At 47.4% G+C, this 16,170-nt stretch overlaps 1 protein-coding gene across 4 annotated transcripts in view; it reads right to left on the bottom strand.

Moving 5' to 3' along the window:
• Positions 1–16,170, bottom strand: part of ELK3 (ETS transcription factor ELK3) — a 69,099-nt gene that overhangs the window by 11,893 nt on the left and 41,036 nt on the right. For all 4 annotated transcript variants that reach the window (XM_069585105.1, XM_069585108.1, XM_069585109.1 and 1 more), the window contains exon 3: positions 4,623–5,402. In XM_069585105.1, the coding sequence (XP_069441206.1) occupies positions 4,623–5,402 (780 nt within the window). The remainder of the gene's footprint in view (positions 1–4,622; positions 5,403–16,170) is intronic.

Below are 16,170 nucleotides of genomic sequence, written 5' to 3'. Positions count from 1 at the left end.
ACTGTCTTTTCACCTGGAATTTTACAGTCATCTAACTGCTTTCAGCCTCATCCCTCCCTTGCCCATGTCTTCAGGATGATTTCTAAAGCACAGTTCTTACCAGGTCACTCAGGCTCCTCTTCCTACTACTTCCTTTACCTTTGGAATGTATCCACCCTCTTACTGAACTACTCCCCTAATGCACAAAGCTGTTGCACATTTTTATGACCACAAAGCCTTTGCAGCATCCCTACCCCCAGCAAAGTAAATACCCTCTTCCTTAGTATTCCTTTTACACCTAAAAATTCTCTGTCCAACAACAGAAGGTCATGAAAGTAGGCACTTGTCCTTCCTATGATGTGCAAATAATGCTCAATTATCACTTGTTGATAGATTCTCATAAGAATCTGTTTCCCTGACTTAACACCTTCAGCAGCTCTTTCCCATAAAAACAAATTCCTTCCTCCCATGAAACTCATACTCATGGGACTTCTGGCCTCTGAATTCCTCAACAAGTTCCCTGGGCCCTCTATAACTTCACACCACCCTAAGTTACTAATTGTTCTCTTTCTTTACCTACTGGCCAGCCAGCCTGTAAGCTTATGAGAGTAGGGACTGTTTCTTGCTCACCTCTCTATCTCCAGGAGCCTAGCTGATGGTTGGGCAAGTTGTAGCAACAAACATCTCTAATCTTACTCTCCCATGGATGCCAATGAAGTCCATGACAGTGCCATTTTGTGGTTAAAAAAAAAAAATCCTCAAAAGGTGACAGTGAACCCCTGGAAACTCCTAGAGTTGTATGAATTCAAATAAAAACATGTATTCAGCAACTTTCAAAAAGAAGTAAAGTCACAAACAGAAGTTTCTGTAGCACTGAATGTGCTGAAATGAAGAAGAGGACTACCCTACTGGTCCAGGGTAGCTATGGTAAGAGAGGAAAAAACAGAAAGTCAGAACAGGGGAGGAGTCAGCAATCTGTGAAGGATCTACAGAAAAAACGGGTTCCGGGGTGGAAAGAGAGGGGGCAGCTATCATGGTTGGTTCATCCTAGGCACCCACAGCTGGGGGAGAAGCAAGAACCTCCAGCTGGAGAGTCAAGTCACGCAAAAGTCTATCGGCAACATCCTCCACTGCCAACGTTCTAAAGGACATCCTTCTCCTGCAAGACCAGGATGGAGGAAGCTACAGACTGGGCTAGGGCAGTGTTACAGAGTGGGATGAAGTAGTGGGGAGGAAAAAACATTTTTCCTTTTGTGATCATGGCAAAAGAGACTAAATTGAGACACCATCCAAAGCTGAGCCAGGACACAGTCTACACTCACCGCACGCATCCATCTTACTCCCAATTCCCACTTTATGATTTGGGTTCAAGGTTGTATATCCCTCAGTACATGCAGAAAGGAGCTTTTAGCATTTCAGTCCTCATCAAGCTGTCTCTACTCAATTAGTGGTAATCCACAGCCGCTGCTAATAAAACAGCCTGGGGCATGCATGCTCAGACTCTGATGGTATGAGTTCACGCCCTGGTGCCCGCACATATCTGAGTTCAACATCTTAGACATCACATGGGAGATGAACAGAGGTCTTAGCGTAAAGGAAGGGACAAGTGATGAGCCACTCATCTGAACTAACTACATTGCTGACAGAGGAGGAGCGAGAGGCTAGACAGGAGAGGCAAATGAAAGGAGGGCCAGATGACACCCAGGTACAGATGATGCGGAAAATGACAAGTTCCAGTTGGCACCATTCAGGTTTCCATGACATCTGGCTGGGAGCTAGGAGGGTCTCAGGTCCCAGCTCCTCCCCCACCTCCCATCAGTTTCTGTAACTCATGCCATCAGAGAGAACATTCTGGCTTCTCTAGCAACAAACCAATAGGACCTCGATGGCCAAGCTCCAACTGCCTTACTCCTTGGCACCCAGCTGGCTTTTGTATTCTCATTTTTCTCAGTTCCACACAGTCCATGCTGGGGGCGCCTCTGGGTGATCATCACGTCTGTCTACATTAGTAATTGTGGTTTCTCAAAGGCTCATAAAGAGGAATCTCAACAGCATTTCATACAGGTCCCAGGGGCAGTACCATAAGTGTTCTCAGGAGTGGAGGCTGTGATGCTGGGGACTGGCAGAATGCGGATAATTTTTTCATGCCCATCATGTAGGTTGAAATTTCGAATCTGAATTTGGGCTTACAGGAGGTCTGTGGTTTAATAAGGCCCTGGGAGGGAAATGTAACCACATGACCATTAAGCATGCCAAGACATGCTTAATCCCACCCCTTCTTCCTGCCATGCTTCTTGCTGAAACTGACGGGATTATTCGTGGAATACATGACTAAATAAAATGTAAATCTTTCTTGGAATAAATGTAAGTTCTTGGGAACTTCATTTTCAGGGTATCAAGTAATTACAGCGCACTTTTATCTCTTGTAAAGCTAGCCATGAAGAAAGACTGATTGGAGGTGCCCACAGGTGTAAACACTGCACACAGCACACCCCAGAGGGGAAAGTGGAGTTTCTGTGACAAAGTGCTAAGGTGTCAAGGTCCCCCCACCCACACCCACGCCCAGCTACACACATCCTCAGCCACAGTGCATGGAGCCTGACTCCATTCCCCACGTCCTGGTCCAAAACCACAGGGCCAGCCTGAGCCACTCTCCTCCGACACAGCTACAGGGCTGGCATGTGTGCAGAGATGGTGATAACAAACTCCTCAAGCAAGCACAGACTGGAATCAGAGCTGGCCTGGGCCTGGCTCTAGACCTCCCTACACCTCACAGCTGGAAACACAGGGGAGGCCGCGCAGGAGATTCTCAGATTGTCCGCTCAGAGCTCAACTTCTCAGGTTATTTCTCTGAGCCAGGCCAGAGGCCGCTGTTTCTGAGCCATTTACTTAGTGGTTGTTAGTCCCCAGCCAGTGGTGCTGAGTGAGGAAATGCCCCATTTAGAGCACATGCGCTCATTCTGACCTGTCACCAAGCCCTCGGCCAGCCCCTCCGTGGCAGCATGCTTGTCACCACAGGCTCACAAGCCACACTGACTGTCACTCCAGAGAAGGCCACAGTCACTCTGGAGAAGCAACAGAGAGGAAAAGGACCAAGAGCTGCTTTCAGCTGCCCGCAGACTCCACAGACATCTCACGATCAGAGAAGGCTGGGCATTTTCCCAGCACGTGTGCAGAGAGCATTTTACTTAAAGGGCGTGGATTCTGGAGCAGGCTAACTGGGTTCAAGTTTTCACCTCCAAGTCCTATTAGCTGGGTAACCTTGGGTGAGTTACTGGACCTCTGCCTCCGTTACCTCTGCTGGAAAAATTGGACAATGACAGTTATCTCCTTCACAGGCCTGTGATGATAAATAACAGATGCTGCATGGATGGTGTTTACAACAGTGCCTGACACATGAGATGCTCAACTGTGCTGCCACTAATGGTGGTGACAGCAAGGACACCCACAGCGATGGGGACAGAGAGCTCCTACCCACTTCAAGCACGTCCCCACCCTGGTGCCACCAAGTCACATGATTCTAAAACCCGCCAATGGTAGCCACCTCTCTTCCCACGGCCATTATCCCATTTAATCCTCACACAGTCCATCTCACAGATGTGGAAACAGGCTCAGAGAGCAAGTACCCACAGTCACATTTCTACCCAGCAGTGCCGCCAGGAACTGAATCCAGGTCTGTAACCCTGAAGCCAATGAACTTAACCTCTGCCACTGAAATACATCCAGTTTTCCAGGGGAAGCAGAAGTAGGTTTACCAGTACCTGCCCTGCCTTTGCCAGCTGGACTAGAGTGAACATCTGAATAGTGTATTTAGAGGAAGAGGCTGCCTTCGTGGTAGAGTTAATGACACTGAAGACTTTTGTTGCTTCACGAGTTTGCTCTTCCCTCCCCTGTGCCAGGGACCTGGGCTTTCTCAGACCAGCACTGTTTTTACTAAAGCATCTCTTTCTCATCGTGTGCTGTGGCCTCTGCATTGCTTTTTAGGGACTACAGGACAGCCCAGATCCCCACTGACAATTGCAATGGCCATATTGGTTAGCGTGTACTTTCTTATTAACAGAAAACAAATGAGTGCCCTCCAAAGAGGACTCTGCCATAAAATTTTCATAAAACCCAGTGCCTTCTGAAATGTCACTGGCCTGCTCAGCAACTTAAAAGTGTAGTGGCTCAGAGGGTGAAGAATCTACTTTCAATGTAAGAGACCCAGGTTCAATCCCTGAGCCAGGAAGATCCCCTGGAGAAGGGAATGGCTACCCACTCCAGTCTTCTTGCCTGGAGAATTCTATGGACAGGAGCCTGGTAGGCTATAGTCCACGGGGTCACAAAGAGTTGGACAGGACAGAGGGACTAACACTGGCAGTGCTCAACTTGCCCTCAGAAATCACTGTTTGGACCTGCTTTGATGTCCCATGTGCATACTCCATCTTACATCACTTTAGGCCTCTAAAAGAACCCAATCAAGTGTCCCACCACAGCCAATTTCTCTTGCGTCCACCTCTGTCTGGGTGTGATTTCCCTGTACAATGCACAGGGGCCCAAGGATTACCCTCTGAGGGGAAGACAGAAGTTGCCTCTCTTCCCCACTTTTCCCTAAGCCAATGACTCGGTGTGCAGCCCGGATGACTGGACTCTACAGCTCTTACCTGGGCAGTGAAGAAGGCTGGGGTGAGGGATCCCGAGGGGAGGGCCGGGCTGTTGAGGGCGATGGAGCCGATGTCGGTGCCAGAAAGCACCAGTGGGGGCGCAGAGATTTCCAAGCCTTTGGGCTTTTTGGCCTTTGGGGGGAGTGATGGAGACCTGGTCTTGGAGCCCGATGACAGGTTCAAGGGCTCCAGGGAATCCGAGTCATGGCAGGCAGCCTCCAGGAAGAGGCTCCTGTGTTCGGAAGGGAGGGGCGAGTTGGGGGACAGCGACGGGGACCGGGATGAGGAGGGCGAGGCGGACGAGATGCTGGCAGCGTTCGGCAACATTAAGGAGGAGATCTTGGCAGACATGGACGAGGCCAGGAAGGCCTCCGACGTGGAGGGCAGGGACACCACGGGCCGGCTGACGTGCTTATCGGTTTTGTTGGTCACAAACCTGATGACAGTCCTGACTTCTTCCGCGGGGGGGCTGTCTTCCAGCTGCTCCTCCAGCTTCTCTGTCTTGATGGCCTTGAGGGGCTCGGGCGGGTTCTGCAGGGAGTTGATGGTGAAGGATGAGTACAGGCCCGAGTGGATGTACTCATTGCGGCTGGCGCTCTTGAGGGCGGACAGGCCGTGTCTGTGCACCTCACGGCCCTCAGGGGGCACCTTGCACTCGCTGTCCTGCAGCAAGAGGCTCTCCCGGCTGATCTCCACCGCGTGAGGGTCCATTTTCAGTATCTCCGGGAAAGAGACAAATTTGTATACAAACTTCTGCCCGATCACCTTCTTGATGATATTCTGCGGACACAAAAGCAGACATGGAAAAGATGAGTGCATCAGAGAAACCGGCTAAGAGGGTCATTCTTGGGGGGTAAGCATTTTCAGGCGGGAGCATCAAAACAGCCTTGATGACACATCTCAGCTAAGGCGTAGTGCACACGGGACTGAGGGTGAGAGTGGAAGAATCTGAGCCGCATTCCAGGGTCTGCTAATTACAAATGGTGTGATCTTTAGCAAACTGATGGTCATTTTGCGTTTCCTTGTCTGTGAAGTGAGGATTATTATACCCAGGAATATAAAACTCCTGCCATTTATTAAGCACTTACTATGTCACTGGCATTGCTTCTTCATTAGCTCATAAAATCTGTACCGCAATGCTAAGAGGAAAGGACTATTCAACTCCCATTTTAAAACTTAGGGAAATAAGCTTAGAGCCGTTAAATACCCCCACACAGCCACATGGTAGGTAAGTGGTGGAGGCAGCATTTCCCCAACCATAATACAGTATTGTTTTACTGACCTCTGGGGCTTGTGAGAATTCAAAGAAGAAATAATGGGAAAGCCTTCTATAAGCCGGAAAGCATTATAGAAATGTAAGTTATTATCACCAAACACCACAATGTTTTCTTAAATCATGTAGCTTTTTTTTTTTTTTCTTTTTAATTTGCTGCCAAGAAAGCCGCTGGAGGAAAAAAACAAAGTGTCTACTTGGATGTTTAGGACATTCATACAGTATTTTAAGTTAATGTTATCTAATTCTGGCTCTTCAGTTTATGGCTCTCATCCCTAAACATTAGGATGTAAATGAAAACCAATAATCTCTGCAAATTTTCCACCCTCCCCCCTCTTTGGGAGAATGGACTTCGTTTTAAAGGCTGCACTGTTCTTGAGGTTTATTAGATTGGAACATTAGCAAACACCAGATGCTTGCTGGTGGAGATACTCAAGGAAAACAAGGATGGTCTCCATCGAGCACAGAGAAGTGGCAGCGCCATCCTATGGGAAAAGGACTTCCTTATAAACTGTTCCTCCTAAAAGCTGGGTATGAAGGAGGTAAAAAAAAAAATCATGTTGGGGAGAAAAGCTTTAAAAGTAGCTCCTCTTGCACAATCGGTGGAAATGTAAATTGATAACAGCCACTATGGAGATCAGTGGCCAAAGCACTGGAGCTTCAGCATTAGTCCTGCCGATGAATATTCAGGGTTGACTCTTCACCAAAACTTTGGCCACCTGATGTGAAGATTTGACTCACTTGCAAAGGCCCTGATTCTGGGAAAGACTGAAGGCAAAAGGAGAAGAGGGCAGCAGAGGATGCAATGGTTAGATAGCATCACCAACTCAATGGACATGAGTTTCAGCAAACTCCAGGAGATAGTGAAGGACAGGGAAGCCTGGCGTACTGCGGTCCATGGGACAGCAAAGAGATGGGCATGATTTAGTGACTGACAGAAACTAGGAATAAAACTACCATATGACCCAGCAACCCCACTACTGGGCATATACCTGAGAAAACCACAATTCTAAAAGACACATATACCACAGTGTTCATAGCAGCACTATTTACAATAGCTAGGACATGGAAGCAACCCAGGTGTCTATTGACAGATGAATGGATAAAGAATACACACACACACACACACACAGAAATGTTACTCAGCCATGAAAAAGAACAAATTTGAGTCAGTTCTAGTGAGATGGATGAATCTAAAGCCTGTTACACAGAGTGAGGTAGTCAGAAAGAGAAATATTAATGCATAGATGTGGAATCTAGAAAATGGTATTGATGAACCTATTTGCAGGGACAGAATGGAGATGCAGACATAGAGGATGGACACAGTAGAGGAGGGAGAGAGCGGGGCGAATGGAGGAAGTGACAGACACACATACACCACCATGTGTGAAGTAGGTAACTGGTGAGAAGAAAGAGAAAACCAAACAGTAGCTCCTACTAAGCATCTACTCTGTCCTGGGTATTATGCACAAGTGATCCCACATGATCTCACACGAACCCACTTGCAGACTGGAAGGTATCCTGCTTATGACATGAGCTCAGAGATGGGAAGCGAGGGGCCCGGGAGCCACAAGATTACTAACGCTAAAACCTAATCTTGTTCCCATTTCCACACAAAATTTCAGGGAAAGAATGAAAGAGCCAGTTTAAAATTATTTCATATAAATTTTTTTAATGATAAAATTATCATATAACATTAGTTTCAGGTGTACAGCATAGTGAGTCAATATTTGTATATATTGCCCAATGACCACCACAATAAGTCTGGTTCACATCAATCAACATAGATTTTTTTTTGTGATGAGAACTTTTAAGATCTATCCTCTTAGCAACTTTCAAATATATGAGAGGAAATTTAATTAAATTCTGATGTTTCTCTTGTGATCAGTTTGGTGTACAAATATGTTTTTGCCTTCCCTCTTGTTACATTACAGCCTGCCTTTGTCCTCCTTAGACGGATGCTCAAATCCCAGAAGTGAATTTATTCAGCAGTAAGAAGGATGGGCATAATTACCAAGCCACTGAGATTTTCAAGGAGGAATTCCTCAGGGCAGGCTTCTAACGGAGGGACACATAAGGTCCCCAAGCAGCACCAGAAATCCCAATAACGCAAATCCTGGTGAAACTTGGCTCAGGACCAGCACACAGGAGGTTCAGACCTGAGTACATGAGATTCAAAGCTGGGCAGTTCCAGTGCCTGGGACCCTGGCCTGCTCCTATTGATTCCATCTGACCTCTTTCTCACACTTAACACTAGCAGAGCTGAAAACCACCTTCAGAAACTTCAGAGAGATCTGATAAACCTAAAAGACCCCCTGGGCCTAATGGGCAGCATCTCTGCAGGTGACACACCAGGCCTGGGTATACAACTCACCCAGGAGAAATCAGTTCCCAGGCAGGAAAGGGTTAAATAAGGGCGTCGTCAGTGCCACCTGACCCATAGATATGGAAAGAAATCTTGCCTGGTGTGTTCCTCTGCTAGAATTCTAAGGTATTTTTGCTTCTCACTCATAATATTTTTCTCCCTGGGGCAAAACTTCCTTTTATTCTCGGCCAGGTTGAACACTCATCTAAACTCAGTGAATCATTACAGCCTAGATAATTACATAGAAGAAAAGAGAAACTGTATGGGCTGAATCCTTTCTTCTGGCAGGTTTTATAAATTCTTTAACAGAACCAACCTTTAATTTTATTATGGGTATTCAGAACATAATGTCTGAATGAGGATTATACTCACAAGTAAACCAAGAAGTCATGTGGGGCTGTGACAAAAATGATAAACGTGGTTGGAAATTGAAAGGCAAACTCAAGAGAGAGAGCTGGGCCTTGATGTGTTAAAAAGAATGTAAGGGGACTTCCTTGGTGGTCCAGTGGTTAAGAATCCGCCTGTTAACGCAGGAGACACAGGCTCGATCCCTAGTCTGGGAAGATCCCACACGGTGTGGGGCACCAGAGCCCACCGGCCACAATTACTGCGCCTGTGTGTCTGGAGCCCACAGGCTGCAGCAACCACTGAGCCCTCACTCTAGGGCCTGTGGACCACAAGGGAAGCCACCACAGGGAGAAGCCTGCTCCCCGCAACTAGAGGAAGCCTGTGTGCAGCAACAACGCCCCAGCACAGCCAAAAAAGTGTTTTTAATTAAACAGAGAACTCAAGGAGTAAGGAACAACCCACATGATGGTTAACTGAGAAATAAAATAGTGGCTAGGGAGAAGGCAATGGCACTCCACTCCAGTGCTCTTGCCTGGAAAATCCCATGGATGGAGGAGCCTGGTAGGCTGCAGTCCATTGGATCGCGAAGAGTCGGACACGACTGAGCGACTTCACTTTCACTTTTCACTTTCATGCATTGGACAAGGAAATGGCAACCCACTCCAGTGTTCTTTCCTGGAGAATCCCAAGGACGGGGGAGCCTGGTGGGCTGCCATCTATGGGGTCACACAGAGTCGGACACGACTGAAGCAACTTAGCAGCAGCAGCAGCAGTCATAAGATAGAGCGTCATCCAACCATGAAAAGGAGTGAAGCTCTGTCACACGCTACAACATGGATGCAGTTCAAATGAGTTCTGCTAAGTGAAAGAAGCCAGACACAAATGCCACACAATGGGCTCTATTTATATAAAATGTCCAGAATAGACAAATCTATAGAGATAGAAATAGATGAGTCTTCTCCTAAGGGGTGACTAGGTGGGATGGAGGCATTCAGGGGTGCTAGTTAAAAAATCAGGTATTTGCGGGGGGTGGTGGGTAGTGAAAACATTCTAAAGTTGATCATGGTGATGGATGTACAACTCTGTACATAGGCTCAAAGGCATGACTGATATGCCTTAAACAGGTGAATTAGATAGTATGTGACGAATACTTCAATAAAGCTGTTTAAAAAACAAACAAACAAACATGAACCTTTTCCCCCCAGCTTTACTGAGATATAACTGACGTAGAATGACTCTCACTGGTAGATAGAACAAACCCAGGCAGGAAGCCGGAGGCTTCACCCCATGACAGACACAATTTGTAGCTAATCCCCAGGCTGGTTAAAGCTCCATATCAAGCACTGCATATATGTATTGGCATGTGCTTTTTTGCCGGCATTTTTTATTGGAAAACTCCCAGACAGACACTGGGAACTATATGCAAGGCCCCACAACTTCATACCTTCAGTGAGAGCTTGCTGTTTAGTCGCTAAGTCATGCCTGACTCTCTGATCCATGGACTGTAGCCTGCCAGGTTCTTCTGTACATGGGAGTTCCCAGGCAAGAATACTAGAGTGGGTTGCCATTTCCTTCTCCAGGGGATCTTCCCAGACCAGGGATTGAACCCGAGTCTCCTGCATTGGCAGGCGGATTCTTTACCACTGAGCCACCCTGCAAGAGCTTACTAAACTGTAATTCTACTTATCTAAGTCCCCAGCAAATACCTGCTGCGTGTGTGGGCTCTGGCCTGGCACCCCAATTCTGACATAGGGTCATGGGTGTGGCTTTCCAACACTCAGACTTCTTACCCAGCTCACATTCCTTTCGAGCACTGCCCTTCCCCCGGGAGGAGCTGGTCCAGCTGTGAGCTCCCTATCAGCAGAGCTGGAGCTCTCTTGTTCCTCTACCATTTCAGGGTTCCCAGGGGCTGCAGGACCCCTGCCCTCTGATTTCACAACTTTCCTATCTTGTTCTCAACACAGAGAAATGTCTGAGGCTCATAACACGTAACTGTCCTTTTCTGAACCCAACACTGGCAGCAGGGCTACAGAGGACAGAGTGATGGATTGTTCCATAGATTCTTGACCTTGTCACAAGCGCTGCCACTGGAATGACAAAGAGCGTTCCAGAGCCACGGCCTGAGGTCAAACACTACCCCTCTCTCTTATCAGCCGTGTGCCTCAGTTTCCCCATCTATAAAATGGGGACGAACCTACCACCTACCTTATGGGACTGAATGTGTAATCCACATAAAACTTGCAGAACGCACATGATAAGCCCGCAATATATACCGGCTCTGACTGTTCTGATTTTTACACTCCCAGTGAAGCAAAACAAAACAAAATGAAAAATCCACCCTCAATTTTCGCTAATAACAACTGAAGAGTCAAAATTAAACATCTTAGAAGGCTGTGCTTATTCCCACAGATCTGGGTGACAGGTGGATCATCTGGCAGACAGAAACCCACCTAATTTACATATCTCAACCAAGGAAGAGAAGCAGGAAGTTCTACTTAGTTGGGTTCAGACAAGGAGGAAACTCTAGGCTTCAGTCCATCACGCCTCGAGTGCGGCACTTGACGTCCACCTCACACCTGCCACTTGATTCAGGTCTGGGGGTTGGGGGTGGTGGGCAGAAAGACCAGCCCAAGGAGGGCAGAGGATGGGAGCGACTGCAGAATCTGTGTCCTGTCAGAAGGCCCCTCAGCTTCGGCAGAGATGCCGCATACCCAGCCTGACAACTGGTGCAAAAACCCAGCCCATCTTCCTGTTCCCTGATGCCTCTCAGAGCAGGAAACGCACTGCCAAGGCAGGAGGGAACAGCCCAGCTCCACAGCATCCACTGTGGCTTCGGGCCCTGGGGAGGGTGATGCGAGCAACTGGCCCTGAGCGCCTGACAACGAGATCCTGGGGTGGGGAAATGGGAAGGATTTATTTGGGGGACATCTGTCTGGCTGGGCTAGATAGATATCCTACATGAAAGGAACCTGCGGCCAAAAAGGGCAAAAGAAAGAAGCAAGCATTTCCAGGAATAAACCACGTGCTCCACACGCACTGCTGCCTTGCAAGATGGGCACTGTGGTCCCATTTTAAAGATGCAGAAGTCAAGGCTCTTGGTTGAAAGTGAGGTTATATCCAATTTCCCAATCCATAGGGGTAGGTTAAATACTGAGTGGCGGAATTTCCCTGGTGGTCCAGGGGCAAGATGGTGCGCTCCCAATGCAGGGGGCCTGGACTGGATCCCTGGTTGTGAATTCAGCTTGGAGCCCCGGACCCCTAGTCAGGGAACCAAGACTAGGGGCAGCCAAATAAATAAACAAAATTTTAAATCCTCTTTAAAAAAAAAAGTACTGGGTGGACCTTATAATGGAATCCCCCAGGGCTCTTTCAGAGGACAATACATCATTAGCCTTTACCCTTGTCTTTAAATTAACAGTCATGTCCTACTCTTCGCAACCCTACAGACTGGACCATAGCCCGCCAGGCTCCTCTGTCCATGGAATTCTCCAGGCAAGAATACTGGAGTGGATAGATGGTCCCATCTCCAGGGGGTCTTCCCAACCCAGGGATTGAACCCAGGTCTCCTGCATTGCGGATTCTTTACCACCTGGGCCACCAGGGAAGCCCCTTTAAAATAAAATTAGGGTAAAAAAGCAGCAGGCCTGAAATGCTTCCATTATTTTAACTAAAATAATTATGTATACACACACACATATATATAAAAGAAAAATTAATCTTGGCAGATGTGACCAGGAGCTGACTGTGGCTCAGATCATGAACTCCTTATTACCAAATTCAGACTCAAATTGAAGAAAGTAGGGAAAACCACTAGACCATTCAGGTATGGCCTAAATCAAATCCCTTATGATTATACAGTGGAAGTGAGAAACAGATTTAAGGGCCTAGATCTGATAGATAGAATGCCTGATGAATGAGGTTCGTGACATTGTACAGGAGACAGGGATCAAGACTACCCCATGGAAAAGAAATGCAAAAAAGCAAATTGGCTGTCTGGGGAGGCCTTACAAATAGCTGTGAAAAGAAGAGAGGTGAAAAGCAAAGGAGAAAAGGAAAGATATAAGCATCTGAATGCAGAGTTCCAGAGAATAGCAAGAAGAGATAACAAAGCCTTCTTCAGCGATCAGTGCAAAGAAATAGAGGAAAAGAACAGAATGGGAAAGACTAGAGATCTCTTCAAGAAAATGAGAGATACCAAGGGAACATTTCATGCAAAGATGGGCTCGATAAAGGACAGAAATGGTATGGACCTAACAGAAGCAGAAGATATTAAGAAGAGGTGGCAAGAATACACGGAAGAACTGTACAAAAAATATCTTCATGACCCAGATAATCATGATGGTGTGATCACTCACCTAGAGCCAGATTCCTGGAATGTGAAGTCAAGTGGGCCTTAGAAAGCATCACTACGAACAAAGCTAGTGGAGGTGATGGAATTCCAGTGGAGCTCTTTCAAATCCTGAAAGATGATGCTGTGAAAGTGCTGCACTCAATATGCCAGCAAGTTTGGAAAACTCCGCAGTGGCCACAGGACTGGAAAAGGTCAGTTTTCATTCCAATCCCAAAGAAAGGCAATGCCAAAGAATGCTCAAACTACCGCACAATTGCACTCATCTCACATGCTAGTAAAGTAATGCTCAAAATTCTCCAAGCCAGGCTTCAGCAATATGTGAACCGTGAACTTCCTGATGTTCAAGCTGGTTTTAGAAAAGGCAGAGGAACCAGAGATCAAATTGCCAACATCTGCTGATCATGGAAAAAGCAAGAGAGTTCCAGAAAAACATCTCTTTCTGCTTTATTGACTATGCCAAAGCCTTTGACTGTGTGGATCACAACAAACAGTGGAAAATTCTGAAAGAGATGGGAATACCAGACCACCTGACCTGCCTCTTGAGAAATCTGTGAGCAGGTCAGGAAGCAACAGTTAGAACTGGACATGGAACAACAGACTGGTTCCAAATAGGAAAAGGAGTACGTCAAGGCTGTATTTTGTCACCCTGCTTATTTAACTTACATGCAGAGTACATCATGAGAAACGCTGGACTGGAAAAAACACAAGCTGGAATCAAGATTGCCGGGAGAAATATCAATAACCTCATATATGCAGATGACACCACCCATATGGCAGAAACTGAAGAGGAGCTAAAAAGCCTCTTGAGGAAAGTGAAAGTGGAGAGTGAAAAAGTTGGCTTGAAGCTCAACATTCAGAAAACGAAGATCATGGCATCCGGTCGCATCACTTCATGGGAAATAGATGGGGAAACAGTGGAAACAGTGTCAGACTTTATTTTTCTGGGTTCCAAAATCACTGCAGATGGTGATTGCAGCCACGAAATTAAAGACGCTCACTCCTTGGAAGAAAAGTTATGACCAACCTAGATAGCATATTCAAAAGCAGAGACATTACTTTGCCGACTAAGGTCCGTCTAGTCAAGGCTATGGTTTTTCCTGTGGTCATGTGTGGATGTGAGAGTTGGACTGTGAAGAAGGCTGAGCGCCGAAGAATTGATGCTTTTGAACTGTGGTGTTGGAGAAGACTCTTGAGAGTCCCTTGGACTGCAAGGAGATCCAACCAGTCCATTCTGAAGGAGATCAGCCCTGGGATTTCTTTGGAAGGAATGAAGCTAAAGCTGAAACTCCAGTACTTTGGCCACCTCATGCAGAGTTGACTCATTGGAAAAGACTCTGATGCTAGGAGGGATTGGGGGCAGGAGGAGAAGGGGACGACAGAGGATGAGATGGCTGGATGGCATCACGGACTCGATGGACGTGAGTCTGAGTGAACTCCGGGAGTTGGTGATGGACAGAGAGGCCTGGCGTGCTGCTATTCATGGGGTTGCAAAGAGTCGGACACGACTGAGCGACTGAACTGAACTGAGGATTACCACTGATTCGTAATTTTTTAATCTGCATTTTCACATTAAAAGAATTATGTTCCCTATGTATTGCTTGTCAAACTCAGAAAAACAATCAGGCTCTAAAAACCTTAGGTGCCCAGCATGACGCAGCTTGTAACTAGAGGAGCTGCAGCTGAACCGGCTTCTGTCCAGAGCCCAGACGAAGCCTCCTCTGTCCCACCAGCACACCCTCTCCCAGAAAGCAGCTGAGTCGGCTCCGAGGTTGCTACTCAAGTCAGCCTTCCGGGACCACGGGCTCTGCGTTCCAGAGAAGCCTCGGGACAACTGTGGCAAGCCTGGGAAAACCAGCTCCTTGCTCAGGAAGCCAGTGCATGGCTAATGCCTCCTGAGGCTGGCTGGCCCTTCTGAGGCTGATCCGTAACCACAGATGGAGCTGCCCCTGCCCACCCTCAGGGTAGAGGAGGTGCCCGCTTTGAGGGGACACCCTGCAGGAGGCACTGGGGACCCAGCGGTCCCTCCACAGCAGGATGGACCCCAGAAGCCCACACGGCAGGCAGATTCTTTACCGTCTGAGCCACCAGGGAAGCCAGCCCCCACGAGTGATGGGAAAATAACAGGAAGCTGATGTCCATAGACACGGCCTGGTTATGGCCCCCTCTGAGCAGCAAAAGGGCTCAGAGGGAGGACAGAGAACACCCAGCAACTGCCGGGATCCACAGGCCCGGGTAGAGGTGCTCATGCAAGGAGACAGGCCCAGAGCCTGGGTGGGCCAGACGCAAAGTGCTGCCAGCACAGGGACAAACCACCCCGGGGTTCGAGTCCCAGCTTCACTGCTTACTAGGACCTTGAAAAGGTACTGAAATTTTGCCGGCTTCAGTTTGCTCACCTCAATTCAATGAAATGGAACACGTTTAACATAAAATGTTGATATCCTCAGAGCAACATTTTTTACATAAATTTAGGAAAATGAATTTTAAACAATCTTCAAAAGGACGATGGTATCTTTGAAAATCATACAGATGAATTCAAGATGTCACAAGAAGATGTATTAGATAGCTGCTTTCCCCAACTAGATGTCTAGTTCATTCCTAAAAGGGAAATAAAAATATCTCACAGGGCAGTTTGTTCTAAAAGGTCAATGTATGTCAGTGCCTCACTCGGAGAAGTCTTTGGCCTGAGCGTTAACCCGGCGGAATGTCGCCCAGCAAGCAATGATCTAATTGAATAGCATCCTCATTATATCACACTGTCTTCTCATTTCATTCTGCCTTCAAGTAATCAAAATTCCTTATATGGGTGCTTTGGCATGCAGTCACAGAAGGCTTACGGTGTCTCATGTGACCCTTGCAGCACTCTTAAACCCATTTCACAGATAAGGAATCTGGGGCTCGGAGCTGAGTACACAACCTAGTAAGCAACAAAGGGGAGTCTCCAGGCCCCCGGCTTCGCAGCCAACACCCAGTCTTCAGCTCCTCGTCTTGGGTTTCCATCCAGACCATGGTCTGACTCACTCCTTCCCGACACAGAAACTGACTGTCCTCTCTCCAAAATCAGAACAAGTACTCACTGTAGGAGTCATGCTCCGAGTACCTCCTGCATAACAAGCAAACCCTGGAAATGCATTTGTATGTGAAGCTCCTTGCTCGGTTCTGAGGAACAGCAAAGGAAGGGAACCTGGTCTTCGTCCTCATCCTCGGAGCATCT

Source organism: Ovis canadensis, chromosome 3, assembly GCF_042477335.2.
Source record: "Ovis canadensis isolate MfBH-ARS-UI-01 breed Bighorn chromosome 3, ARS-UI_OviCan_v2, whole genome shotgun sequence".
NCBI classification, from domain to species: Eukaryota; Metazoa; Chordata; class Mammalia; order Artiodactyla; family Bovidae; genus Ovis; species Ovis canadensis.
The sequence above is the reverse complement of the archived record's forward strand: the minus strand, read 5'-3'. Positions and strand labels throughout refer to the sequence as shown.